The following is a 27,841-nucleotide window of genomic DNA, read 5'->3' as shown; positions in this document are numbered from 1 at the left end:
GCACCCCCCAGAATAGAGGCCACAACCATTCATTAGCAGCTTCCGCCATTTATTAAGTCATTAGCAGTTTCCGACATTAACACCATGCTGATTTAATAAAGCCGCTGAGGCTTGCCCATGGTGCTCTTGATATACAATGCCCTCACGTTCTGCCAGTTTTTCTTTAGCAGAGAAACCAGGAAATTGACAGCCAGATGGATGTTGTAGACAAGCTCATCATCTGTCATCTTCACGTGGCCAACAGCCACCGCCAGACACAGCACCTAAGTCAGAGGAGAACTGGAGTGAGTTGGTGATGTCAATGAATCTGACAACTAATTGGGGGGAGGAAATCAGCTGACACACAAGAGGTCCCGCTAACTTAAAACTCAAGAACCAAGGCTACTCCCAAGCTCTGGATAGTGTCTATGGAGAAGGGGAAATAAAAACTAACTTCTGATTCCCACTAGTTGTTTCTAATTGCTGATGTGTTTGCCAGCAAGCATCAAGCGAGGTCAAGGCACGACCCTATTCTTGCCTGGGATTCTGCCACCCCACCCAGCTGGGCTCTGCTCCAGCCTACCCTCCCATGCCAATTCCCCAGCACCCACAACCCCAAGTGGGGCCCTCTTTGCCTTAGGCTGCAAGGCTCCCTCTTCAAATCCCTAGCTCCTTTCAAGGGTCACCAAGTTTAATAAACACTACAAAATAACTTTGTCCATTTATCTACTCCTGAAAATTCATCCCCTCCTTTAGAGAAAGGCAAGCTCCCAGGTGGTGGGCATTGCCTTGTTTCCATGATCTCAGTGCTGGAAACCTATTAGGTGTTTAAATGACAGGGCACCCCTCCTCCACCCTCTTGTTCTCTCCCACCTCTATTCCCAAAGGAGAGGAAACATCCCTAACCAGAGTAGCTGGGCTACTTTCCCCATACCTTCTTCATCTGGAACTTTATAGTAGATTTAACCTCATCAACCTTTGCCACCATATTCTCATTGTGGGTGAGCAGAGATGGAAATTTGCCAGCTTTGTTCAGACCAGGGCCCAGGATTCGAGGGATCTGTTTGATCAGGGACTCGGAGGCCAAAAAGGCATCATACTTTTTAGCTATTGAGAAAGCCGTGGTTTGGGAGAAACATTAGGCCAGCAGCACAACTTGCTTCTACTTCCCACAAAGGGCCGTGGAACCCCATAGCTAGGGAATGATGGAGGCTGGGCTAACTAACAAGGACCAACCAGCCCATGTGCAAGCAAGCAGAACATTTAGTCTACCCAAGAAAACGACAGCCCCACGGCCCAAGACTTTCCAAGGTAACCCATTCTCAGGGCTGAAACAATAAGGGTGCTCCTCCCTTCTTAAAAGTTCCCTTTGAATAGGTATAAAACTTGGCATTAGATATTTGGCAATGACCATCACTGTTAAATACTAAAAGGTGATAGAAACACAGGTTTAATGGTTTCTCGAACTTTAGTTCCCCCAACTACAGGACAAACTCCTTAAAAGCAGTGAGCACAAAGTATTACAACTGGAAGAAAACTTTAAGATCATTTAGTCCAACCATCGGAAGCCAGGCCTTCCAATTCTACTTTCTGTACTTTATGATGCACCACCCATGCAGCCTACATTTGATATTTACACCCACACCCTTTGACAGCACAGCCAAGACACCCCCCCCAGACTGTCCTTGAGGTCCCAAACATGCCCACTTCACACACCCAGCTTCTTGACCAATTTCTTGTTCTTATTCAACTTCTTCAGGGCCTCAATATCCATGTGGGGGATCTCTACAGCCTTGGCCTCATCGCAGTGCTGCTGGTCTCCCAGGACACACACAGAAAATTTAGGTCGGGGTGTGGACTTGAGCCTGAAAGGGACAATGGATAGATCATGGGTAACCCTAAGCCTTCAGAAAAAACAGGGAGAAGCCTGGGACCATGGCCAGGGAAGCCTTACCCAGGATCCTGAATTCACATCCACCAGCAGCTAGTCTGGCTTCTCAAACTAGCCGGCGGGTTTGGCCAAGGCCTCCCCTCGCCTCCCCTGATGTTTTAAGACCCAGGGTGGGGGTCCGTTCAGCCTCACCTGCCTGGAGCAGGGGGGTCTGAACTACCCTGGCGAGTCAGTGCTGCCCATGACTCCCCTTCCTCATCAGAGGATGGAGTCAGGGACAGACTGAGGGCTGGGTGTGGTCAAAACGGTGCCAACCTGACGGTGCCTGAGAAACGTTTGTCCTTTTGGGGATCATAGTTCTTCAGACTGATCTGCAGCTCCACAGTTTCCAAAAACCTTAAGAAAGTGAACAAAAATTAGATTAGTGCTAACCAGAAGATAACAATAGCTAATGTTTATATAGCACTCTATGTGCTAGGGCACTTTAGAATTAATCTCATTTGACCCTCACAACTACCTTAGGTGGTAGATACTAATTATCATCCCATTTTACAGACAAGGAAACTGAGGCAAACAGGTTAAGCGACCTGTCCAGACTCACACAGCTATTAAAGTGTCATAAGCTGGACTTGATGCTCTCTATCCACTATACCACCCAGCCACCCTAACTGAAGAAAACGGGGTACTTACTTTCTGCGTTTGCGCTGGTTTCCATGCAGGACCTCTCGCACAGCTTCGTAGAGAGTGTCTCGAGAGACTTTGCTGCTGCAGAGTCGAAGAGAAAAAAGGGGTTATATGAGGTTGACATAACTTTCAAGCCCCACTGAGTCGGGTTCTTTACCACTGCAATTAATTTGGTCCAAAACACCGTGGCCATAACCCTAATAGAGTTTACGTCCCAGTATGGGGAGGGCAAACTACAAACTAATATATTAAAAAAAAAATCTCAAAAAGACAACAGCCCGACCTTTTTAAATAGCCCACCCCCAATTAGCTTGCATCAATCATTCACTCCTGAAAACGCAAAAAACTGCTGCATAAACGCCGGCTGCTCCACTAATGAGCAAACTGGGGCCCGGGAAGGAGTGAAATTCCTAATGCAACACCCAGGATGGGGAAGGGAAGCTGGAACTCGGCACTCGGGCCGAGGAAGGGTCGGATTACAAGCAGCGGCAGCAATATGTGCGCTGGACGGCGGGGAAAAGAGCGTCAGGCCGGGAAAAAAACTTTACGAGTTCCTTTAAAGCACCCCGAGGTTTGGCCGGGCTGGCCCGGGAGGCTGCCGGCAGCCTCGGGAAGGGAGTGGGGGCTTGCCACGTGGACGCCACTACCCGCCGGCCCGAAGGCGCGCGGGGCCCGCGTGCTCCCGGGAATGTTCCGTCCCCGGGCCACGTTCTAAAGCCAAGGCTTGGCCTTCACACGCACTAACCGCCGCGGCACTACGGGGGTCTAATGAGTCCCCTGGCCTGGGCAGGAGTTGGAAATATCCGGCAGGGAGACTGGATTGCATCTGTGAAGTCCCCTCAAGGCCCTCTGGATGAAGTTCAGCTATATGAGGTCTTGATGGACGCGGATGCAAACGCGGCCTAGTTACCGGCAAGAAGAAACTTACCTCATGGTCGCTCACTGGTCACAAGTCGGGAAAAGAACAAAAATCTCGTTGCAGGCGTTCAAGTATTATCTCAGATCTCGCGAGAACCACTTCTAGCTTTTAGCTGTACACGCCCCCAATAGAGGCTTTAGGCGAAACGTGCCAAGACCAAGAGGAAGTGGGGAGGAGCCAAGAAGAGGAAGATGCGCACGCGTATTGTTTCTTCCTCTCTCCTCCCTTCCCCCGCCCTCCTCACTCCCCAACCATGCTGAGTGAACAAATGACGCTCTAGTGCCCATCTCTCTCTGCTATTAAAGGATAGGCACCTGGCTCGGGGTGCAGTACTGGAGCGGGGGTACCCCAAACTTGATTCTATGGAGGGTGCTAGCTGGAGGAGCTTGGGAGAAATAAATGCCAGGAAAGCAGTCTATATATGCATGCAAAACAACATTAAGAGAAGTTAAAACTAGTTAATACAGTGACCAATCATGAGCACCAACTTTCCCCCAAACCCCACCCCCCCGACTCGGAGTAGAAAAGTGGTGAATTTAGGGGGCGGAATTGAGTCACGTGTTTTCAGACTCGTCCAGCCTGCTTATTTTGCACTACTCTATTTTGTTACAAAAGAAAATTCTGTAGGGAATTAGGGAGGAGTCAGTGGGACATGACAATTTTTACGACAGAGCTAATTTTCACTGAGCTTCGCTTCGCTTATTTAAAGTAAGCAGTCATTTTTCTTTCTTTTCTTTTTTTTGCAGGGCAATGAGGGTTAAGTGACTTGCCCCGGGTCACACAGCTAGTAAGTGTCAAGTGTCTGAGGTCGAATTTGAACTCAGGTCCTTCTGAATCCAGGGCGGGTGCTTTATCCACTGTGCCACCTAGCTGCCCAGGGACATGACAATTTTTAAGGAGCAGTTAGGTGGCACAGTGCTTAGAGCTCCCGCCCTGGATTCAGAAGGACCTGAGTTCAAATCTGACCTCAGACACTTGACACTTACTAGCTGTGTGACCCGGGACAAGTCACTTAGCCCTCACTGTCCTGAAGAAAAAAAAGAACATCCATAAAAAAATTTTTTTTAAGTGCCCGGATGCAGGGGCTGTAGAAATATTTTTGACTGGGGCTATAAATATCTAAAGAGACAATTTGGGGTTGGGAAGAGATATGAACAAAGTGAAGTGAGGAGAACCAGATCATAGTACATAGTAATGGCAATATTGTAAGATGATCAACTGTGAATGACTTAGCTATTCTCAGCCATAAAATGATCTAAGACAATTCTGAAGGGCTTATGATGAAAAATGCTCTTCACATCCAGAGAAAGAACTGATGGAGTCTGAATGCAGTTCAAAGCATACTTTTTTCACTCTTTTTCTTTTCTTTTGCTACATGAACATGGTTTACATTGATATCACAGCTCTTGCCCTCTCAATGCGGGGGAAAGGAAAGAATTCAAAACTGAAAATTTTTTTAAAAGTCAATGTTAAATTATAAAAGTGTATATAAATATATACTTACATTTTCTGAATTCTAGAATAATCAACAATAAATCAAGCCCTGATTTGTTGAGACTGACTGATTGATTGATTGACAGATTCAAGTACAATCTCATTATCTGATCTGCTTTGTATATAGCAGTGGCCCACAACACTCTAGAGTATGCTGAAACCAGATTAAAATGGAAGTGGGAAATAGTTAACAATACAAATAACAATACAATAAAACTAGATAATATTAACATGGTTTTCTACCTCAATATGAGGTCTGCAAGGGTGTCCTTATATATGCTTTAGTGAGCCCCATTTCTGTTTGAGTTTAATACTACTGATATTCAGAAATGATCACCTCATTTGATATTTAAGTTCAGAATAAACAAAAAAAATTAAAAAGAAAACCACTCGGGGCAGCTAGGTGGTACAGTGGATAAAGCAGCAGCCCTGGATTCAGGAGGACCCGAGTTCAGATACTGACACACTTACTAGCTGTGTGTGTGACCCTGGGCAAATCACTTCCCTCATTGCCCCACAAAAAAACAACAAAAACCCCACCACTGGGCATGCAAGAGACACAGTTCAGGTCTCTGGTCCAATAATTCTTCCCCTCCCCACCTCCCATACCAGCTATCCTGGATTCATAAGAACAGAAATATACCATAAGAAAGTCAGTGATACACTCAATTGGGTAGAGTAATCTCTCTAACCCTGCAGGAAAATAGGAGGGGAAGGGGATAAAGAGAGAAGGGCAAAAGAAGGAAGGGCAAATTGGGGGAGGGGACGGACAGAAGCAAATCACTTTTGAAGAGGGATAGGATGAAAGAAGATGGATAATAGAATAAATATCATGGGGAAGGGAATAGGATGGAAGAGAAACAGTTAACAATAGTAATCACGAAAAAGAGAAAAGGGGAAAAATTTGTACAAAAAATCTTTATAGTAACTCTTTGTGGTGGCTAAGAATTGAGAATCAAGGGAATGTCCATCAACTGAGGAATGACAGAAGAAGCTGTGCTATATGATTGTGGTGGAATGGTCTTGTGCTACAGGAAATGACAAACAGGATGATCCCAGAAAAACCTGGAAAGACTCATGAACATCGATGTATAGTGAAGTGAGCAGAGTTGGGAGGACATTGTACATAGTGACAGCAGTAGTGTTCAATGAGCAATTGTGAATGACTTGACTACTCTCAGCAATGCAATGATCCAAGACAATCCCAAGGGACTAATGAGGAAGCTTACTATCCACCCCCATAGAAAGAACTGATAAAAAGAGCACTTGTTGGGGCAGCTAGGTGGCGCAGTGGATAGAGCACTGGCCCTGGAGTCAGGAGTACCTGAGTTCAAAGCCGGCCTCAGATACTTAACACTTACTAACTGTGTGACCCTTGGCAAGTCACTTAACCCCAATTGCCTCACTAAAAAAAAAAAAAAAAGAGCACTTGTGGATTGTACATATATAACCTGGTTGTGGTCTTGTGGAGGTGGGAGGAAAGGGAGGGAGGGAGAGAGAAAAGTTTGGAACTCTAAATCTTATAAAAATGAATGTTGAAAACTACCCTTACATGTAATTAAATAAATGTTTGTTGCTAAAAAAAAAGGAAGTCATTGATAAAAAGAAAGGCCTCATATACACCAAATTCATTATATTTATATCACTTTTTATAGTAGCATATAACTTGATACAAATTAGGTGCCCACTGATGAACAGCTAAACAAGTTGTGATTCATGAAGGTGATGGAATGTGATGAATACAGAGAAGGATGCAAAAAGCTATATTAACTGATACAAAGTTAAGCAGGACCAAGGAAACACAACAATGGCTACAACAATTTAAATGGAAACAAAAACAACAAAACAACAGAAACTGAGTAAAATTAAAAGGACCAAGCTTGCCTCTAAATTAGAGATGAGAAATGAATTTCCCTCCCTTCTTTGCAGAAATAGGGGTATGGAAAACCACAGGTAATGTTGGACTAGGTGTCTTGGACGGTTTTGCTGAACTAGGTTTTTTTCCTCTTTGTCATTCTGTGTTAAAAGGGATGGCTATGGGGCGGCTAGGTGGCGCAGTGGATAAAGCACCGGCCCTGGATTCAGGAGTACCTGAGTTCAAATCCGGCCTCAGACACTTGACACTTACTAGCTGTGTGACCCTGGGCAAGTCACTTAACCCCCATTGCCCCGTAGGAAAAAAAAAAAAAGGGATGGCTATCAGGGAGGAGTAGGAAGGAAGCATATATGGGGAAATGTAGGCGATGTTTAAAAATTAAGTAAGATTTAAAAAAACACAACAACCCTGAGCTTCTCTTTGGGACTCCTTCCCCCAAGACACAAGTAACAACTGGGGAACTCTACAGTAGCAGACATCTCGGGGTACTGAAACAACTCTAACTTCCGTGAGTCAGTAAGAACACCCCTCCACACACATACACAAAGTTAGTCTCTATCTTTAGTTTCCATTTCTTCCTTCTCCATCCTCCCGGACCCATCATTTGTGCCACAGGAGAAGATGATCCGAGCTGACCTCACAACATTCTGGAGTAGCCACGGGGGTGAGCAGTCAAAAGGCAGCTCTCTGGTTGCTGGAGAGTGGGCAGCGAAGGCAGGCTAAGGCTGAGGTAGATGTTCTTCAGGAAGATGGTGGGGGAGGCTGCTCAAGAGGTCGAACGTCTTAGGGCAGCCTGCAGAGGCTTTTTCAGGAAGGTGGTGCTGAACTCAATGGCAGAAGCAAGGCAGATTTTGTGGGCCTCTACGATCTTGGAGGCAGGAAGAGGGGCAGTTCAGGGTTCTGGTTAAATCCATCCTTCCCCTCCCCACCTCCCATACCAGAAAGCCTGGATTTATAAGGACAGGAGGAAGACAGACTTGGGTCAGGGGGAAAGAAGGCTAAGAAGCCATCCCTGAGTAACCCAACTTCACTCTTATGCCAAGTGGGAAAACAAGGCATGGTCAGGTTTACCCAACTGCCCAAACAGTAGGAATTCCTGAGTCAAACCTCCCCTCTCAGCCCCCACCCCAACCGAAAACCTCACCTGATCTTGGTACTTTGTTACCACTGTCAGGACCAGTTTGGCATAGCCCACAGAGTCAGCAGCAGCCAAGCCTTCACGAGACAACCTCTGCACTAAGACACTGAAGTTCTCTGGGGACAGGTCCACCTGTGTTTGGGGAAGGAGCGGAGAATATGGAGGAGGTGAATATGGGATAATGGTGAAGGTGGGGCACTTTCTGACGACACATCCCCACCCCCTTCCTGTAGGTGCTGTGAACAGAGCAGATTTAGAGTCAGGACCAGAGTTAGAATTCTGCTTCTTCCACTGAATGACCCCGGATTATTACTTCACTGCTCTCTCAGTCTCAACTTCCTCATCGGTAAAATAAGATTGCCAATAGCTGCACCATCTACCTCACAAGGCTGTTGTGAAGATCAGGTGAGATGAATGGATGGGAAGCACTTTTTAACTGAAAAGCACCAAATAAATATGAACCATTATATAACATAATATATATAAATATGAATGAACTGCTGTCAACCAGACCTAGCGGAGAAGCTATACCCTGGCTCGATGGAGAAAAAGCTACCACAGCCACAAACAAAGAACTGTGCTCAGAGCATGCCAGGGGCCAGAAAGAAAGCCTGGAACCCCGAGTCAGAGCCTTTCCTAGTTCTCCCCCACAAAAATCACCTTCTACCTATATCATGTATGTACCTACTTACTTACACGTGGCCTCCTTCATGGGAACGCAAGCTCCCATGTTTCTACGAAACTATGGAAAATGGGGGCAGTACCAGCATATACCTCCCAGGGCTGTTAAGGGGATCAAATGGGAAAATAATTGCGAGGCTGTCCCCGCAGCGTCTGGCACGTTAGATGTTTTATAACCCAGGGATTCTTGAACTCTTTCTACTCACGACCCCTTTTCACCTGAGAAATCTTTACATGACCCCAGGTATTTAGGTATACAAAACATAATCTTTTACTGTTGGCAAATTTTTCACAACCCCCACATTTGGTTACATGACCCCATATGGGGTCTTGACCCCCAGTTAAAGAAGCTTTGCTTTAAGCGCTTGTTCCCTTTCCCTGGATGTATCCCTGGCATTTGGCATAATGCGCAGCACACAGTAAGCTGTTCCTAGGTGTTTGTTGACTGACTACTCCCAGCTCCCCAGCCAGGCAGTGTGGCATGCTAGAAACACTGCCGGATTTGCAGTAGAGGGCCTGGGGCCAAACCCCAATTTGGTCACTTACTACCCATGTAAGTCACCCAATCTCTGGTGCCCAATTTACTCCTCCTGGAGCCTTTACCTGCCGCCCTAGAATGGACTGCATCACTGTGAAGGTCTCCTCTCTCCAGGGCAACTCCAAGATTTGTCTGCAGAGGAGAGGTCCTAGGTAAGGGGCAAGGGAAGGAGGGGAGGGAACAACTCTTCCCCCTGGCTCCTGGTCCGCCATATTCTTTCCACCCAACAAAAGCAGGATCTCAGGGGCAGAAGGAAGAGGGAAATGAAGGGGAAGAAGCAAGAAAAGCCCTTCGATCAGCAGCCAGAAGATCCAGAGGCTGTCCTGAGTGACCCCGCTGCAGCCCCCTGAACTTGGGCACAGTTCCTGCTCTCTAGGAACACACCATGGAGAAGAAAGACCATGGGGTCTGACATCGGCAGAGTTGGCTTCTCACCCGACCTGGGCTACTTAATGGCCTATGTGACCTTGTGTCCCCCATTCCTCTGGCTTCAATTTCTTCATCTGCAAAATGAGGGGGAGGGCCTGGATGAGGAGCCTGGGCCCAGCTCTACATTATCTGTGTGCCTTACCTGTGTCCCCTGAAGGGCCTGCATCTCTGTGAGAGTCTCCTAAGTGAGCCAGGAATACTGACCAAAACCCACAAATGGTTCTACATGGAAAGTGTAGAAAGTGAATAATAAAAGTGCTGAGGACATAGAATGTTGGGATAAAGAGTCAGGAAAGGGAGCAGAGGGAACAAAATTAATTGATCACCAAGGATTTCCTGTTGAAGAGGAGCCCAGCCTGATGATGCTGATGGAAGCCAATCTTCAACAAGCATCTTCTTTTTGCTAGGGTATACATTTTGAGGGCTGAGCATCTACCATGATATTGTCTTCTGAAAAGCAAGAGTTCTAGGCCTTTTAAAAATCTGTTTTTAAAAGGTGCATAAGGGGGCAGCTAGGTGGCGCAGTGGATAGAGCACCGGCCCTGGAGTCAGGAGTACCTGAGTTCAAATCCGGCCTCAGACACTTAACACTTACTAGCTGTGTGACCCTGGGCAAGTCACTTAACCCCAATTGCCTGACTTAAAAAAAAAAAAAAGGTGCATAAGGGCCAGAAAACCATGCATACCCTTTGACCTAGCAATACCACTACTAGGTTGGTATCCTAAAAGAGATTTTTAAAAAGTTGAATTCAAAATTGGGGTGATGCAGCTGGTAGGTGTCAAGTGTCTGAGGTTGGATTTGAACTTGGGTACTCTTGAGTCCAGGGCCGGTGGTTTGTCCACTGCACCACCTAGCTGCCCCCTAGAATTCATTTTTACAAGATTTTGAGATCCATTTTTTTCTTACTCGCTCCCTCTTGAACCCTCCTCTGAAAAATGTAGGCAATTTGATATAGGTTATATATGTATTATCATGTGAAAGATACTTGTGAAAGAAATAAAGAACAAAAGGGAAAAAAACACAAAAAATATTAAATTTTTAAAATATGCTTCAATCTGCAAAAAAAAACCCAAACAAAAAACAAAATTGGGGTGATGCCCATCCATTGGGGAATGGCTGAACAAATTGTGGGATGAGATTAGGATGGAATACTGTTGTGCTATAAGAAATGATGAGCAGGATGCTATCAGAAGGACTTGTGAAAAATGCAATTCATCTACAGAGAAAGAACTGATAAGATCTAAATACAGATCGAAGTATAATTTTTTTTTGTTAGTTCCTCTTTCTAAAGTTTTTTTTGGTCTGTTTTCCTTTACAACCTAACTAATGTGCTAATGTTTTACATTATTGCACATGTATAATTTATATTGAATTGCTTGAGTTCTTAAGGGAGGGTGGGAGGAAGAGAATTTGGAACAGAAAGTTTTAAAAATCAATGTGAGGGGCAGCTAGCAATGGTGCAGTGGATAGAGTACCGGCCCTGGAGTCGGGAGGACCCGAGTTCAAATCCGACCTCAGACACTTAACACTTATTAGCTGTGTGACCCTAGGCAAGTCAATCCCAATTGCCTCACCCCCCCCCCAAAAAAAAAATCAACGTGAAAATTTGTTTATACACGTAACTTAGGGAAAATTCTAAATAAATAAATTTTTAAAAAAAAGAAAAAACGAGGGACAGCTAGGTGGCGCAGTGGATAGAGCACTGGCCCTGGAGTCAGGAGAACCTGAGTTCAAATCCGTCCTCAGACATTTAACACTTACTAGCTGTGTGACCTTGAGCAAGTCACTTAACCCCAATTGCCTCACCAAAAAAAAAAAAGAAAAGAAAAAACGAAACAAAACAAACAAAAAACAAAACCAAAAACAAACAAAAAAAGGGTGCATAGAAGCATGCTGTGTGTACTCCAGGAAAACCAACAGGGATTTGTGCTTAGACTCCTCATCTTGAAAGCTGATGTTTATTTATATGCTCAGTGTTCTCTGACATGCTATCTATGGGAAATTGCATTTGGTAAAAAATAATTTAAAATATTACATAAGACAAATGACAAACAGAAATGTGCAATACTCAAGAAGTAAAGTAGGAAGCAAAAAACCCCTTTGTTCCTTTTGCACTTGCAGTCAGCATTGTACAATGTATGCTGTATCCTATGCCCATCCTCTAAATACCATTCGGTACAGTTTAGCCCTTCACAATATCAGCATGTAGTGCTGTAATATTTAATGCTACCTTGTTCTCTCATTTTTCATGTATGTATGCGTCTTATCTATCAAACCAAGCCCCTCTGAGGACAGGGGTGACGTCTTTTACTTCTCCTCAGCCCTTCCAACAGGAGCTAGCATGGGATTGTGTGCAAGGGAGGTACTCAATGCACACACAACACAGCCACGCTTTGAAGGGGACACTAATGGCTTCAGCTGGGTAGCAGAAATGGGCAGAAACCCAAAGTCAGTGCCAACCACATCATATCTAGGAAACAGGAAATGGGATCTGTTGCTCCTCGATGAGTAGCAAGAACATGGGAATAGGGTTAAAGGTCCTGTTCGAATCTTGGCTGTTATTACCTGAGGCATTTGGGGCAAATCTCATCATTCCCCTGGCCCTTGGTTTCCTCATAATATAATGAGAGGCTGGAATGGAAAACCTCTTAGGGTCTATACTTCTAGATGCACTAGTGACACGTCCCAGGGTCCCAAGTGCCACTCACCCTCAGGTGAGGAGAAGCAGGGAGGAAGGCTTGCTTACTTTAGCAGTTGCACCAGCAAGTCTGACTCCAGAGTGTCCCCCTGCAGCAGGCAACAAAGAAGCTCTGTCTGTGTGGGGCCTGGGGGTGGAGGAAGAAAAAGGGGATTTGGATGCTGGTGGCAATGAAGGAGTGAGGAGAAAAGGATCCCTGGGCAGTCCTGGGAAGGCCATGACAGAAGGCAGGGCAGTGGGGGAAGGGCAGGAAACACGAACATTGGGGCTTAATCAATAAACCAAAGGGAGCTTGCTGACCCACTACCAGCCCTCTTCTGGAGTCAGAGATAGTCCATGGGCCAGATCGGGAGCGAAAAGACACAGAAGCCGGGTTGGTCTGCCTGGGCTTAGGGTACTCTTTCTTTGTGCACAAGGATGAAGCTAACCCTGAGGAGGGTTGACCAACCTGTGCCTGTGGCCTGTAACACTGGAATGAGGAGACCTCTGCAGACTGGGTGAGGATACTTGGCACAGAATGCAGTTATGGCAGCTCTGAGCAGACGAGAGGCTGAAGTTGTCAGGGAAAGAACCTGAGAGGAAGGAGAGACACGGGAAGAAAGAAGAGAAAGGATACTGGAGAAACTCCATGTCCAGCACCCATCTTTAAGTTCCTTTGATGATGAGGGGAAGGTGGTCGTGGAGGGACCCAAGCTGGGACACGGGACTGTGGTGACAGGAAGCCAGGCAAACAAAACCATCCTTCTCAATGAAGTGGGAGAGAAGCAGTGAGACTAGTCATTACTTTTCTACCATGTGCCAAATCTCTCCCTGCAAAAACCCACATTTCTCCAAACACCCTCAGTCCCCAGCACGTACCTGTTCAAGAAAAAGGTTCCTAGTAAGGATGGTAGCGCTGCTACAGCTGAGGTCCGGGGAGAGCGCCAGGAGCCGGTGACAGAACTGCAGGAGGGCTGTGTCCGAGAGCCCAGAGAGCTGCAGCCGTGAGCAAAGGTTCTCCAGCTGGGGCAGTGGGCCGGTAGAGGGCAGAGAGTGATACAGAAGGAGATCAGCCCAAGGTTTAGGTGCAACCTCAGCAGAACATCCCACAAGGCAAGACTGAAAGAACTGCCCACTCCCACCTAGTGAATCAGAAGCAGAGCCCAAGGAGAAACTGCAAGTGCCTTCCAGTCCCACTTATTTGATCCTCCCACAACAGATGAGCAAACTAAGGCCTGGAAAGGGTCAGAGTACCAGAGGAGAGACAGACAAGACAAATCCCAAGGCTTTCCTGCTCACCTGGCTGGGGCTGCACTCATGGAGGAACTGCAACTCAAGGGGTGGGGTTCCCTCTAGGCCCTAGGGGAAGAAGGATTACAGCATTATAGAATGTTAGTACAGAAGAGATCTTCAAAATAGTTTATTCTAATCCCTCATTTGAAAGAGGAAGAAGAGATAACCAAAGGGGAAGTGCCTTGCCCAAGGTCATAGAGTGGTGAGAGTCCCATTCTCCTGGATTCTTGGATTCAGGGCTTTCTGTTCCAGTGGCTGTCTTCAGAATCTTATATTTCCTCCAGTTCCCTAGGACTTCATGCCCTTGACCGATCTGATTTGTAGTTTGGGGAGTCCAATGACCATGAGAGCAAACACTCACCTCCCATTCAGTTTCCAGCAGCTCTAGTATTTGGGGCACCTTGTCCTGAGAAAGAGAGTACAGACTTGATTCTCTTCTGTTCCTACCGCCCTTCCTTGGGCAACCCCCAGATCAAGCTCCAAGTGCCCCAGAGACTCTCTTTTCTCCATCAATTATTAAACATACACTCTTGGGAGAGGCCTTGGACCAGTGAGACAGGGGAAAAGAACAATCAAAAGAGAACAAATCGAGAAACAATGACCTATTGAGAGAGGTCATTTAAAACAGTAAGAAAACCCCTCACAGTCTAGGAAGTAAAGGATGTGCAAATGGGCCGATGCTTCTCCTATTTCATGTACCTGAAGGTGGTGCCTGGGATGTGACCCCCAGGCTTTTAGAGATGCCCTGGGCAGGTATAAACACACACAGTGAGAAATGATGGAAGCAGAACTCATTTTAGAGTCAAGGAGTTGGGATGAGGTCCTAGCTCTGCTACTACGCATGACTACCCAGGTCACTTAATCTCTCAGGGCCTGTTTCCTTATGAGTAAAAATGAGAGGACTGGACTAGATGGCCTCTGACAAGCTTTCCAGTGCTAGATCTACGGTCCCAGGTATCTCTAGAGACTCCCTCATTTCTCCTGGCCTCCTCTAAACAATCTGCCCACGGCCTCCCACAACTTGTCCATCCCTGACTCCTCATTCCAGTCAACACCTGAAGCCCCAGCCCTAGCACCTGGATGGCTTTAGGTAACTCCAGAACCTCAACCAGCTTCTCCTGCTGTCTGTCATTAGCACGGCTGCTTGCTGCTTCCAGAACAGGCTGGTCACTGCTGCCCTCAGTTCTTCGGGGTGATGTTCTGCCTCCACACACAGGGGATTCCTGTTCCTCTGCGACCCTCTCCTGCACCTGCTGCTGCTGCTGCTGCTCCCCTTCTTTCTCTCTTTTCCCTTCCAGGGATCGCAGTCGCTTAGGGAGCACTTCTCTCTCAGAACCCTCAGGCTCGGCTTCAGGCTCCTTCCTCCGTTTGCCAGGACGCTGAGTGCCCATGTACTCAGTCTCCCTTAGGTCCAAAGGATAGCTTGGCCTCAATCCTCTGCCTACACGTCCACAAAGGCTTTGGAGCCGTTCCTGGCACCCTTCTGTCAGTGGGGAGGCCTCCTTGATGACCTCATCTGTAGTCAGTTCCCTCTGAAGCAATATCCCCAGGGCCCGAAGCCAGGCATCCAGGTTAGGGTCCTGTTTGGCTGTCTGGAGTACAAGGAGGAGTCCACTTTTAGGAAGCTCAGTACGTACAGCTAACAGCAAGGACAAAAGGTTCCGTTGGCACAGCTGGGGCAACTGTAGCAACAGTGGCTTCCTAGGTAGCAGAGGGGAGAGGAGGCAGTGAGGGCATCACACCAAACAAGGGATCACAAAAGGTGCAGAAAGAACACAATACCCAGACTAATTCTGACCACACAAAAGTCTGTTGGGGCAGAAACCTAGGCTGGTGAGCTATGAATTGCCCAGTGGAAGAGGAGACTAAGAAATCTTGAGATCCAGCCTCCACAAAAGCCACAGTCAGAGGGGAAGGAGTCAGGAAGTGAGTGATAAGGAAAATGAATAAATGGGGCAGCTAGGTGGCACAGTGGATAGAGCACCGGCCCTGGAGTCAGGAGTACCTGAGTTCAAATCCAGCCTCAGATACAACACTTACTAGCTGTGTGACCCTGGGCAAGCCACTCAACCCCAATTGCCTCACTAAAAAAAAAAAAGAAGAAGAATGGATGATAAGGGGGCAGGGGGAGACTAAAAGTAGCAAAGATTTCAAGAAAAAGAATTCTCAATATAAATATAAACAGATAAATCAACAGGAAAAATAGTAACAACAGAAGGAATTTTTGATCTCCAGATCTAGTAAATGAGTTCAGACATCTATGAATAAATAGTGTAAAATAAAGGAAAATGATCTAACACTTGATGAGTTAGAAGACCCTGTGGAATTTGAGGAAAACAAGGTAACTGGTGGGCTGAGGTGCCCAGAGAATAGAATCTAGAGAAATCACTATAAGAGAAGGGAAAGGAATGAGATTCCCTCAACCATCATTTGACAAAGATTTATTGAACACCCATTGTGTTCAAGGTACCAAGACAGACAGAAAGAATTCTATTTATTTTATTTTGTTTTTTAAATTTTTTTGCAGGGCAACAATGGTTAAGTGATTTGCCCAGGGTCACACAGCTAGTAAATGTCAAGTGTCTGAGGTCACATTTGAACTCAGGTCCTCTTGAATCCAGGGCCAGTGCTTTATCCACTGCACCACCTAGTTGCCCCCAGAAAGAATTCTTTTTTTTTTTTTTTTTAGTGAGGCAATTGGGGTTAAGTGACTTCCCCAGGGTCACACAGCCAGTGTCTGAGGCCAAATTTGAACTCATGTCCTCCTGACTCCAGGGCCAGTGCTCTATCCACTGCGCCTTCTAGCTGCCCCCAGAAAGAATTCTAAAGCAGCGTCCCTGCCCTTTCTCACACAAGGACTCCTAACTTACTACCTAATGGGGAAAAGTATACACATGTCATTATAACACAGCTAATAAGCTGTCCCCTTCACAAATAGGTTGTATTCTAAAAGTCTGTCTCACTGTTGGTTATCTGGAACTCAGAACACATATTCCTAAAGAATCATAAATTATAAAGCATTATAAATGGTAGATTCCTTGGTTACCTACCCAAAAAGGCCCATAGAGGAATAGAACGACATACAGGATAAGCCTGGACTGGGTTCTAGGGGCAGGGGGCCAAGGTAGGCAAGAAAAAGAGGAGCAAGAGACTATTGTGCCAGGGGCAGCTAGGTGGTGCAGTAGATAAGGTATTGGCCCTGGATTCAGGAGGACCTGAGTTCAAATCCAACCTCAGACACTTTACACATTCTAGCTGTGTGACCCTGGGCAAGTCACTTAACCCTCATTGCCACCCCAAAAAAAACCCAAAAACAAAAAAACAAAAAACCACAACAAACAAGAGACTATTGTGCCTTTTCAGGGTTAGCTGGATTAGCCCAATGGAAGGCACACATTTATTAATCTCTTACTATATGCCAGGTGCTAGAGACACAAGTACGAAAAATGAAACGATCCATTCTATTGAGGTACTTATGTTCTAATGGGAGAGACAAGTCCCATTATATCTACAATATAAATATAAAATTAATAAATCCAAGATCGTTGGCTTTCTTCCATCTCCTTCTGTACCCCTATCCCCATTCTAGTACCAAATCTTCTTTCCCAGCTCCAAGGCTTGCTCTTCTACTCTTTATCTCATCCAGGCCTACCACCCACCCACTCCCAAAGCATTAGATGGCATAATTATTCTATTTCCCTTCCTACCTAAATCTAGCCTCAGAAACTAGCTGTGTGACCCCTGAGCAAGTCACTTAACTGGTTTGTCTCAGTTTCCTCAATTATATTTCATTGGGCTTTTATGAAAAGAAGAGCAATTGGATTAAAAATTACTAACATTAATGTATGAATGACTGAGGGCTCTTAGCTGTCTTAAAAGTTTGCTTTTTTTTTTTAAACTTTCATTCCAGTCTCCTTGTCTTTTACTGGTCCTTCAGTGGTCACTCTGCTGCTATTGCTGTCTTTGCCTGTTGTATTTGCTCCTCCTGCATTTTTGTTGTTTAGGTTGTCTGAGAAGCAAATAATCTCTTCAGTTCTGGTTTTCTTTCTAAAATGTTTCACATTCTTCTTTATTATTGAATTCCTTCTTTTGTCCTTTATGGTTAGGTTCACACTTGCAACATGGGTCACCCTGGGCTCTACTGTTCTTCACAACAGGTCATTCCATTCCTTCCTTCTTCTAGTGGGTGCAAAATAGTCTTGCATTATTTGAATGTCCTTTCCCTTGTATTTGAAGGGCTTCCTCTTGATGGCTTGAAGAACTTGTTTCTGAATTGAATTATTAAATTTAACCACTACATGTCTTAGAGTCTTGAGTTTTTTCTGGGAGACAATCTGTAAAATCTTTTGATTGGAATTTTATTTTCTATGTTCAGAACTTCTGGGCAGTTCTGTTCTTTTTTTTTTTTTTTTTGCGGGGCAATGAGGGTTAAGTGACTTGCCCAGAGTCACACAGCTAGTAAGTGTCAAGTGTCTTTAAGCCGGATTTGAACTCAGGTACTCCTGACTCCAGGGCCAGTGCTCTATCCACTGCGATACCTAGCTGCCCCAGGGCAGTTCTGTTCTAATGACTCCTTCTTTATGGTTAAGATTTTTTTTTGTCCTGACAACACCTATGATCCTTAGATTGTCTCTATGCATCCATTCAAGATCAATATGCTTTGCTTGCACAGTAAGCATATTTTCTTTTAATGTTCTTGTTTTTTGCTTCTCTTCTAGATTGTCCTTCACTTCTGTGTATCTGCATTCTCAAGCTATTGTCCTTTTTTTCCTTTGATCAGGTTTGCCATTTTGGATTCAAGTTTTTCTATTCCCATTATTTTTGCTATTCAGGTCATAAATTCTACTGTCATTAATTCTCATCTCTTTTTTAAACCACTCAACTACAGTGTGTTGTGGCTCCATGTTTTCCTCAAATTTCACAGGGTCTTCTAACTCATCAAGTGTTAGATCATTTTCCTTTATTTTACACTATTTATTTATAGATGTCTGAACTCATTTACTAGATCTGGAAGTCAAAAATTCCTTCTGTTGTTACTATTTTTCCTGTTGATTTATCTGTTTATATTCAGGATCTTTGAGAATTCTTTTTCTTGAAATCTTTACTACTTTTAGTCTCCCCCTGCCCCCTTATCATCCATTATTCATTTTCCTTATCACTCACTTCCTGACTCCTTCCCCTCTGACAGTGGCTTTTGTGGAGGCTGGATCTCAAGGTTTCCACTGGGCTATTCATAGCTCACCAGCCTAGGTTTCTGCCCCAACAGACTTTTGTGTGGTCAGAATTAGTCTGGGTATTGTGTTCTTTCCTTCAGGCTTGGTGGAGTGTTACACAGCCTCCACATGTACAGTGTCTTGTGCTGGTGATCTGTCCCACTCCCTCTCTTCTTCAGTTCTCTGACCCAGTACCAGCAGTTTAGAGTCTGTTTTTTTAGTACAGCACTTTGCAACACTGATACTTCTTGGTTGTAGCCCCCAGTGGGTTTTCCTTCCTGAAAAGTTGTGGCCAGGTTAGCTATGAAGGCCTGAGCAAACTACTGGAGCCTGGAGCCAGGGTCTCCATGGCATTCAAAAGTGGGAAGGGGGACAGAGAGGTTTTGATATAAGCCTGTGTTCTGTCTTTGGGTCTGCTAGTGCAGCTTCACTGCCAGTACTGTGGAAGGTGGGAAAGAGGTTTTGAGTGAGCTTAAGGTCAGTAAGCGTCAGTTCTTAGGTTTGGGGAATTTTTTTAAACCTTCCTTTGGATTCTGGAAACAACTGAAATTTTTTTTATCTGTGGCACATAACTTCTGTTTTGGAGAGGTCTGAGAGGTTGTAGGGGTTAGAAAAAATGTTGAGTCCATGATCTTGTTGCTCAAGTGACCCAGAATTCAAAAATTTGCATTTTTTCAGACATTTACTTCTAAATGGCAGGATTTCTCTTAGCATAACAGTAAAAAGCTTGGGTAGTATGGTAGAAGAGATTCTTAAGTATCTGGATATCCTCCTAACCACATGTCCTTCCCTTCCACCCCACTCCTTTCTTAATTGCCCTAAGCTCTTATGTTTACATCTCCTTTTTGAGTGTCTTTTCCCATTAACTTGTAAACTCCCTGAGGACCTGACTTTCTTTTTCTTATCCCCAGCTTAGTCCAGTGCCTGGTATGTAGTAGGCGATTAATAAATGTATATTGCATTGAATTCTCCTCCACCAATCCTGGGCCTACAGATTCTTCAAAAGTTCCAAACTTTTTCACTCCTTAAGGATGAATACAAGACATAGAGAAAAGGTTATATTAGGGACTTCCTGTATATTCATTCAGTGAGTGGTTCAGTCATCTAGCATTTATTATTAAGCTCCTACTATGTGCTAGGCACTGTGCTTAATGCTGAGGATACAAAGAAAGGCAAAAGACAGTCCCTGTTCTCAAGAAGCTCATGCTCTAACAGGGAAGTGCAGTGCAAACAATTATATTGATGTTCAGTCATCAGATTCTTCATGACCCCATTTGTGGTTTTCTTGGCAAAGATACTGGAGGGATTTGCCATTTCCTTCTCTGGCTCATTTTTTTTGTTTTCTTTGTTTTTGTTTTTAATTTTGGTGAGGCAATTAGGGTTAAGTGACTTGCCCAGGGTCACACAGCTAGTAAATGTGTTAAGTGTCTGAGGCCGGATTTGAACTCAAGTCCTCCTGAATCCAGGGCTGGTGATCTATCCACTGTGCCACCTAGCCACCCCGGCTCATTTTATAGATGAGAAAATGGAGGCCAATAGGGTGAAGTGACTTGCCCAGGGTCACATAACTAGTAAGTGTCTGAGGCCACATTTAAACTCAGGAAGATGAGTCTTCCTAACTCGAGGCCTGGCACTCTATCCACTGGGCCACCTAGCTGCCCTGGTTGGAGATTAGTGAAAATAAAGATGTAATTTTTTTTCCTATTCAACTTCTAAAAGCCCCTTAAATCTAGTCATAATCTCATGCATGCTTGGTTAAAAACTAGTTGTTTAGAGTGCTCGGTACTCCTCTTCCTCTCACATTGTATCAGGCTTATCTATGAACATGTCCTATCCACCCTCTTAAACAGCAAACTCCTTAAGGAAAGAAATAGTTCTAGTCTTGGTATCCCAAATCTCTAGCACAGAGATTTGTATACTAGAGGTACCTAATAAATAAGCAGGCATTCCCTTGGGCTTTTTCCCCAGAACTTTTTCTTTTCCAATTTTACACTCAGTTTCTCTGGAGAGTTTATCATCTCCCACAGATTCAATGATCATCTCAAAGAAGCTGGATCCCTGTTATGAATTCCAGTCCCTAGTGTCACCAGGCATCTCACCTGAATACCCACCAGGCACTCAAATTCAACGTGTAGAAAACAGAACTCATTATCTTCTCCTTCTCCCACCCCTCTTCACTGGATTATTAATGATTTGAAACTGGAAGGGAACACTGACATCATTGAATGCAACCCCTCTCATTTTACAAACTGAGGCCCAGAGAGGTTTAATGACTTACTCAAGTCAATACTCAAGTTATCAAAGATAGGAAGCGACCAAGTCAGAATTTGAACCCAGGCTTTCTGACTGCAAATCTAGATCTCTTTGATATCAAGTAACTGAAACATCACTAAGAATCCAATACTTTCCTATTTCTGTCAAAGATACCATCATTGTCTAATCACCTACATTTGAAATCTCAAAATCTGGGAGTCACCTCTCTCACCCTCTATATCCAATCAGTTGCCAAGTACTGTTAATTTTACATTAGTTATATCCCTCACATCCAAATTCTTCTCTCTATAGACAAAGCCACCACCCTGCTTCAAGACCTCATCACCTTTTGCCCTGACCACTATTAGTTAATAGCCTAACTGGTTTCTGACCTTCTTCAATTCATCTTCTACCCTGCTGCAGACACACACACCCTTGCTCGAAAAAGCTTCAGACCTTAGAATAAAACACAAACTTCGGGGGTGGCTAGGTGGTGCAGTGGATAAAGCACCCGCCCTGGATTCAGGAGTATGAGTTCAAATCCGGCCTCAGACACTTGACACTAGCTGTGTGACCCTGGGCAAGTCACTTAATCACCATTGCCCCGCCAACAAAAAACAAAAACACAAACTTCTCTGCTTGGCATTTAAAGCCCTTCTCAATCTGGCTCCAATCCATCTTCAGAGACTGAGTTCACATTATTCTCCTCCTTCCTGACAAACTGATCTGCTTCTCATTTTCCCCTATAGGATACTCCCTCTCTAGTCTCCATGCTTTTGGACAGGTTTTCCCCTATTCCTGGAATGCTCTCCTTTATTTCTGACTTGCTACAAGGGTCAGCTCAAGAGGAAGACTTTCTTGAACGAGCTACCCCAAAATTACTTTGCATGCATTTCATATTACTTAGTTAGGGGTTATTTTATCTTTGAGACCTGAGCACCCCCTACCATTGCACTTAAAAACAGGACCTACAAAATGCTTGTGAAACTTGAATATGTTGAAAACATACAATAAAGTATAGAGAGATACTCGATCTGGAGATTACTTCTGGAGAAAGCCTTGAGGGCAGGGGCTGTTTTCACCTGTCTTTGCACACATCTCCAGCTTCTGGCACAGTGCCTTGCACACAGTGAGCACTTAATAAATGTCGGTTGACTTAATGACTGGAGAAGCTGAGCTGGGCCCTGAGCGATCTGGATTGAATAATGGCAACTCTCATTTCTAGATGGTTTAAAGTTTGCGAAGAACTTTCTGCACCACGACGTCCCTATGGGGAGGTGTGTGTGTATCAACCCCCTCCACAGTTTGACAGATGAAGACGACGCCTGATTGAGAGCCCGGTCCTCCCCTACTTACAGCTCCAGGCGGCGGTCGGGCCCCTCGAGCACGGGCTCCTCTCGGCTCAGCGCCTCCAGGAACAGGCCCCAGCAGAAGGGCCGCTCGGAGCCCCCAGCCCGGAGCCTCCGCAGGGCCCTGAGCGCCCCCAACACCCCGCCGGGCCCAGACTGCAGCAGCTGCAACAGGAGCAGGACGGGGGGCTCCAGCCGGGCCCCCAACCGCGCCACCCACCCCTCCGCCGGCCCAGCGGGGTCAGCTCCCGGCCGGGCCAGCTCCCCTGGGGGCTGAGAGGGCATCACGCTCGAGAAAAAAAGCTAGATCTCCAGGATCATTGAGACCCTGAGGTCAGGGGTCAAGGGTCACGAGACTCCCAAGCCGCACGGGCGGGAAGCCGGCTTTACCAGCCTCAGGGCGTGGCGGAGCGCGAGGCGGGAGTACCAATCTCAAATCCTTTCCGGCCTCCTCGGCCCGCCCCCATCTCCAGATAACGCAGGAAAGGGCGGGATTCAAAGATAGTGGAGTGGGGCTATTACGCATGCGTGGCTCCCAGGCCTAGGCGGTGAGCCAAGATCAGGGCAAGAGGGCGGGGCCTACAGGTAAATCGAAACTCGCGACCAATAGGCGAAGCAGGGAGAAAGAGGCGGGACCAAAAGGATTAGGGGCGGGGCCCTGGTGGAGATTGGTGGTCCGGGAGGGTTCCAAGAAGCCGAGCCAGGGGCGGAGCCTCCGAGAGGAGCGGGGAACCTAATGGGCGGGACCAGCGCGAGGCGGGAGTGGGTAGGGGGCGGGCCCCGTGGCTCCCGCGCGCTCCATCCTCCTAGAGGCGAGTCTAGTTGGAGGCGGGGTTTTTCTGTTCTCTTTGCTCCTCCACGTGAGAGAAGACGTAAGGAGAAGCAAGATTAGATTTAGGGTGAGGCGGACGGAAGATGATCAAAGAAGGGAATTTCAGAGATCAGAATTCTCCAGGTAGAACAGGTATGGGTGATGATGAGATCTCATGTATGCTCCCTCTCCACAGATTTGGGACTAGAAGGAGGAAACTGAGTCATAGAGAGGTTTAAACTGCTAAATGTCAGGAAGAATTGGAACCCATGACTTCCTGACGACTCTAGTCTAGTCCAGCTCTCTTCTCATTACAACGCTGCGATGGACCGAATTCATGGTCATGGGCTTTGAGGAGGCTGATGAACTGAGAGTCCTAAAGTGTTTAAGCACTTGTCCCCAAGCATGTTGTCCCCAAATATGAAAGGAAGGGCTTGGTGGAGAAAGGGGAGTGAGTCTGAATGAACTCCTTTGTACTGTATACTAGAGGGAGAGTAATCTCGTGGCTGCTAGATCAGTGCAACACGGTGCAGGGTTGAATGATTCCTGGAAAGGTTCTTGGGTCATGGTGGCCAACCTGCTTGGTTAGACTTGGCCTGCAAAGAATATGCCGGTCCCTCTTGTCTGTGTTGCAGAACATGGAAAGATGACCAGGGGGTCCAATGTAACTAAGAGTCAGGTCTTTAAAAATCTGAGATGGAAAGAGTGGAATGCAAAGTTCAAGGATGAAAAGACATTTGTGGAAAGGGAGAATAGAGGAGGAAGATGACCAGGGAATAAGGAGATAATAACACAGCGGGAGATGACAGTTGGCTCAATTTCAATGCTTGCATGGGAACAGATATGAATTTACCAGTCATAGGTAGAGGGGGAAATGTCATTTGGTTGGGGCCTTTATCCTGCAAGGCCTTTGTCCTGTGAGGAGAGGGGGAAAGGCTTACTGTGGCATCTTTGTAACTACATCCTGGGAGATAGTATCCATGCATATGTGTTACTAGACTGGTCAACAGGCCCAGTGGCTGAAGCTTGGCATGGAATGAGAAGTCCCAGGCAGGGTGATACTAGGCCTTTGAGGACCCATCCAGTAGCTCTGTCCGAAGTCCCACAAAGGATAAGTTTGTATCTTCTTTTAACTCTGTGTGTGTCTGTAATACAGTTTTCTTCATGTTGTTCAGTCGTGTCTGACTCTGTGACCATATTTGGGTGGTTTTCTTGGCGGAAGACATTGGAGTGGTTTGCTGTTTCCTTCTCCAGCTCATTTTACATTTTAGAGATGAGGAAACTGAGGCAAAGAGGGTTAAGTAACTTGCCCAGGTCACACAGCTAGGAAGCAGCTGAGGCTGGGTTTGAACTCAAGAGAATGACTCTTTCGGACTCCAGGTCTGGCACTCTTTCCACTGTGCCACCTAGCTGCCTATCTTTTTTTTTTTATTTCAGGTATTTAAATAGTTGTATAGGTGTGTATATAGAGGACCCAAGAATTTAAAGTTTATAGTGAGGGGAAGCTAGGTGGCACAGTGGATAGAGCACCGGCCCTGGATTCAGGAGGACCTGAGTTCAAACCTGGCCTCAGACACTTGACACTTACTAGCTGTGTGACCCTGGGCAAGTCACTTAAGCCCAATTGCCTCACCAAAAAAGAAAAGAAAAGAAAAGAAAGTTTATAGTGTGCTTCCACATCTGCTAACGTCTTACTTCAAGCTTCACAGCATCCTTACAAAGAAGGTTGGACAGGTTTTATCCTCATATCAAAGATGGAGAAACTGAAGGCCAGAGAGGGAATATGGAGAAATAGAAAGTATTAAATGGGGAATGAAGAGAATTGGGGTCACTTGCCACTTACTGTGGACCACGGGAAAATTAACATGCTTCTCCAGAGTTTAGTTTCCACATCCATAAAATGAAAGTCTAAGCCTAACTAATCTCTAACACTCTCCCATTCTTTATCTATAGGCAGCTGGTGGATAACACTGGGCTTGAAATCAGGAAAACCCGAGTTCAAATCCGACTTTAGATACTCACTAGCTATGTGATCCTGGGCAAGTCAGTTTGCCTCTGCCTCAATTTTCTCAACTGTAGAAAGGGGATAGCACCTACCTTAAAGGGTTGTTGTAGGGATCAAATGAATAACATTTGCAAAGTGCTTAGCACAGTGCCTGACATAAAGTAGGTTGATGGATATCCATAATAGGTGTCTCTTCCCTTCTCTCTGACTAGTTAACTTGTATTAAGTGGCAGAGCCAACCCTGGCATTCAGGATTTCTGACATCTAGTCCAGCATTCTCACTACATGACAACTGCTAATAACTTAGCAGGAATGAATATAGTTCTAGAAGAAGAAAGGTACTATAAGGACAGGGTTGGGAACAGGAGGAAATAAACCGGGTCAAGAAGGGATCCTGGTATAGCCCACCATGGGCCAAAGAGCCAAGCACCAAAGCTGTGGACACTGGAATGAGAAGCTCTTGCAGAATTACAGTGTCCCTCCCAGGGTCCAAGAAGCCCTTCTACAAGTGGCTTCCAATAGAGAAAGAAAATTGTGGAGTGTAGAAAGGACAAGGCCATAGTTAGTGGCACCTGATACAAAGGAAATTGGGGCGGCCCCCCCACACAAGTGCAGGGTTAGACCAATGAAAAGGATGCTTTAATTATATCTTATTTATTCTACCTTTGCTGTACAAGTGAAGTTGTTTAGGATATCTTAAATTTTGGAGGCAAATTTTAAAGAGTAGGGGAGAGATGGTCAACAAACATTTAAGGAAATGGAGCAGACTTCGCAGCTCTTCTGGTTATTTCTGATAGTTTTAGTTATGAGTTGGTAGAGAGAATTTGTGTATCTTTAACTGCTGCCCTTTGGCCCCCAAAAGTTATTCCCTTAGGTGTTCACCCAAGGTAGAGCTGGAAGTCGCTTTTCTGTATCTTTAAGGGAAGAAGCCTGGGCTAACTTCTTCCTGGTTTATTATATAGGGATTTCTCTTGGCCTGAAAGCCTCGGGGATTATCTGGTACTGGCTCCTTTGGATCCTCAGGGAGTGCTGAGGGGTGGGGGAAGACAACTTCCTTGCCTCCATCCAGAGGCCCCCTGAGCCCCATCAGGAGCTGGGAAAACTGAGAAATCCCCTTTGCCCCTGTTTGCCCATGCTTGGGCATCCTTCTTGCCCTCCTAACTTTCTTATGCCAAGTATTACACTGGAGTCCAAAAAATATTAAAAAACCCAGAGGAAGGCCTCCAGCATGGGTTAGATCCCGTATTAGAAGAACATAGAAAAGAATTTTAGAGGATGAGAAGCATGGATGGAGGAAAATAGGCACTGTAGGCCATTGCAATCAAGCAATGAGATTAGGTGTGTGTACACACACAACTCTCCTCTCTCCCCCTCCTCCCTCCCCCCTGCCCTCAAGCACTCTGGTAGCTGCCCCACTGATGTCCTGTGACAGGGAGGCTGTCCTAAACCAATGCCTTTGCTTCTCTACTCCACATTACAGATCCAGAACTGGATTGGAGTCTGTTTAGACTTCCAGCTTCCCATAGTAACACCTACACAGTCATCTCACTGTGGACACTCCTCACTTGATACTACAGCGTGTTCTTGAAGTTTTTTGGAGTGGACTAAGAGTTTTCAAGAAAGGAATCTCATTAAGACGTTTAGAATCATCTCCTACTTGATTCATTTCAGAGTGAGGATTGCCACATGTGGCTGTAATCAGGTTTGCTTAAATCAGGGAAGGGAATTTCTAATCATTCAGTCAAGTTCAGGAGACATTGCTTCTTAGGCTTCATGCCACAGCCCTGGAGGTGACAGTTAAGAATAAACAGCACATTTGACAAAAACTGCTGGGAAAACTGGAAAATAATATGGCAGAAACTAGGTATAGACCAATATTTTACACCTTATACTAAAATAAGATCAAAATGGGTACATGATTTAGACATAAAAGGTGATACCATAGGTAAATTAAGAGAGGAAGGGTTTACCTCTCAGATTTATGGAAAGGAGAACAGTTTATGACCAAACAAGAGATAGAGAATATTATGAAATGCAAAATGATTTTGATTACATTAAATTAAAAAGTTTTTGTACAAAAAGAAGCAATGCATCCAAAATTAGAAGGGAGGCAGAAAGCTGGGAAACAATTTTTATGGCCAGTACTTCTGATAAAGGCCTCATCTCTAAAATATATAGGGAACTAAATCAAATTTATAAGAATCCAAGTCATTCCCCAATTGAGAAATGGTCAAAGCATATGAACAGGCAGTTTTCTGATGAAGAAACCAAAGCTATCTATTCCCATATGAAAAAATGCTCTAAATCTCTAATGATTAGAGAGATGCAAATTAAAACAACTCTGAGGTACCACCTGACACCTATCAGGTTGGCTAAAATGACAAAAAAGGAAAATAATAAATGTTGGAGAAGCTGTGGAAAAATTGGAACACTAATGCATTGTTGGTGGAGCTGTGAACTGATCCAACCATTCTGGAGAGCAATTTGGAATTATGCCCAAAGGGCGATAAAGCTGTGCATACCCTTTGACCCAGCAATACCACTTTTGGGTCTTTTTCCCAAAGAGATCATGGAAAGGGGAGAGGGACCCACATGTACAAAAATATTTAT

The 27,841-nt window shown here is 45.3% G+C and overlaps 2 protein-coding genes across 6 annotated transcripts; both read right to left on the bottom strand.

Annotated features, from left to right (window-relative positions):
- Positions 1-28: 28 nt before the first annotated feature.
- RPL10A (ribosomal protein L10a) lies at positions 29-3,602 on the bottom strand. The gene is made up of 6 exons (XM_043963243.1): positions 3,483-3,602; positions 2,561-2,635; positions 2,186-2,266; positions 1,696-1,844; positions 914-1,086; positions 29-263 (listed from the first exon to the last, which is right to left on the bottom strand). The coding sequence occupies exons 1-6, from the start codon at positions 3,485-3,487 to the stop codon at positions 93-95; spliced, it is 654 nt and encodes a 217-aa protein (XP_043819178.1). The 5' UTR covers positions 3,488-3,602; the 3' UTR covers positions 29-92.
- A 2,928-nt stretch (positions 3,603-6,530) lies between these two features.
- Positions 6,531-22,827, bottom strand: FANCE (FA complementation group E). Of its 5 annotated transcripts, none has more exons than XM_044000055.1 (10): positions 22,423-22,827; positions 14,677-15,301; positions 13,962-14,006; positions 13,607-13,666; positions 13,187-13,330; positions 12,777-12,900; positions 12,377-12,455; positions 9,266-9,332; positions 7,988-8,113; positions 6,531-7,711 (listed from the first exon to the last, which is right to left on the bottom strand). In XM_044000055.1, the coding sequence occupies exons 1-10, from the start codon at positions 22,698-22,700 to the stop codon at positions 7,610-7,612; spliced, it is 1,650 nt and encodes a 549-aa protein (XP_043855990.1). In that variant the 5' UTR covers positions 22,701-22,827; the 3' UTR covers positions 6,531-7,609. The 5 variants fall into 5 exon arrangements, 2 of the variants coding, with proteins under 2 accessions (XP_043855990.1, XP_043855991.1); XR_006356233.1 differs by having other exon boundaries at positions 7,587-7,711; positions 12,377-12,417; XR_006356232.1 differs by lacking the exon at positions 6,531-7,711 and having other exon boundaries at positions 8,044-8,113; positions 9,266-10,079.
- Between the last annotated feature and the right edge of the window lie 5,014 nt (positions 22,828-27,841).

The sequence above is a fragment of the Dromiciops gliroides genome, chromosome 4 (assembly GCF_019393635.1).
Source record: "Dromiciops gliroides isolate mDroGli1 chromosome 4, mDroGli1.pri, whole genome shotgun sequence".
Taxonomy (NCBI): Eukaryota; Metazoa; Chordata; class Mammalia; order Microbiotheria; family Microbiotheriidae; genus Dromiciops; species Dromiciops gliroides.
This window is presented reverse-complemented; position numbering and strand designations above follow the sequence as displayed.

Coding starts and splice junctions, on each gene's coding strand:
- RPL10A (XM_043963243.1), bottom strand. Junction 2,267..2,560: donor AACCAGCGCAAACGCAGAAA/GTAAGTACCCCG, acceptor CACTTTCTTAAG/GTTTTTGGAAACTGTGGAGC. Junction 1,087..1,695: donor GAAATTGGTCAAGAAGCTGG/GTGTGTGAAGTG, acceptor CTTTCTCAATAG/CTAAAAAGTATGATGCCTTT.
- FANCE (XM_044000055.1), bottom strand. CDS start 22,700: ATGCCCTCTCAGCCCCCAGGGGAGCTGGCCCGGCCGGGAGCTGACCCC. Junction 8,114..9,265: donor AGTCCATTCTAGGGCGGCAG/GTAAAGGCTCCA, acceptor CCCCAAACACAG/GTGGACCTGTCCCCAGAGAA. Junction 7,712..7,987: donor TAACAAAGTACCAAGATCAG/GTGAGGTTTTCG, acceptor CCTGCCTCCAAG/ATCGTAGAGGCCCACAAAAT.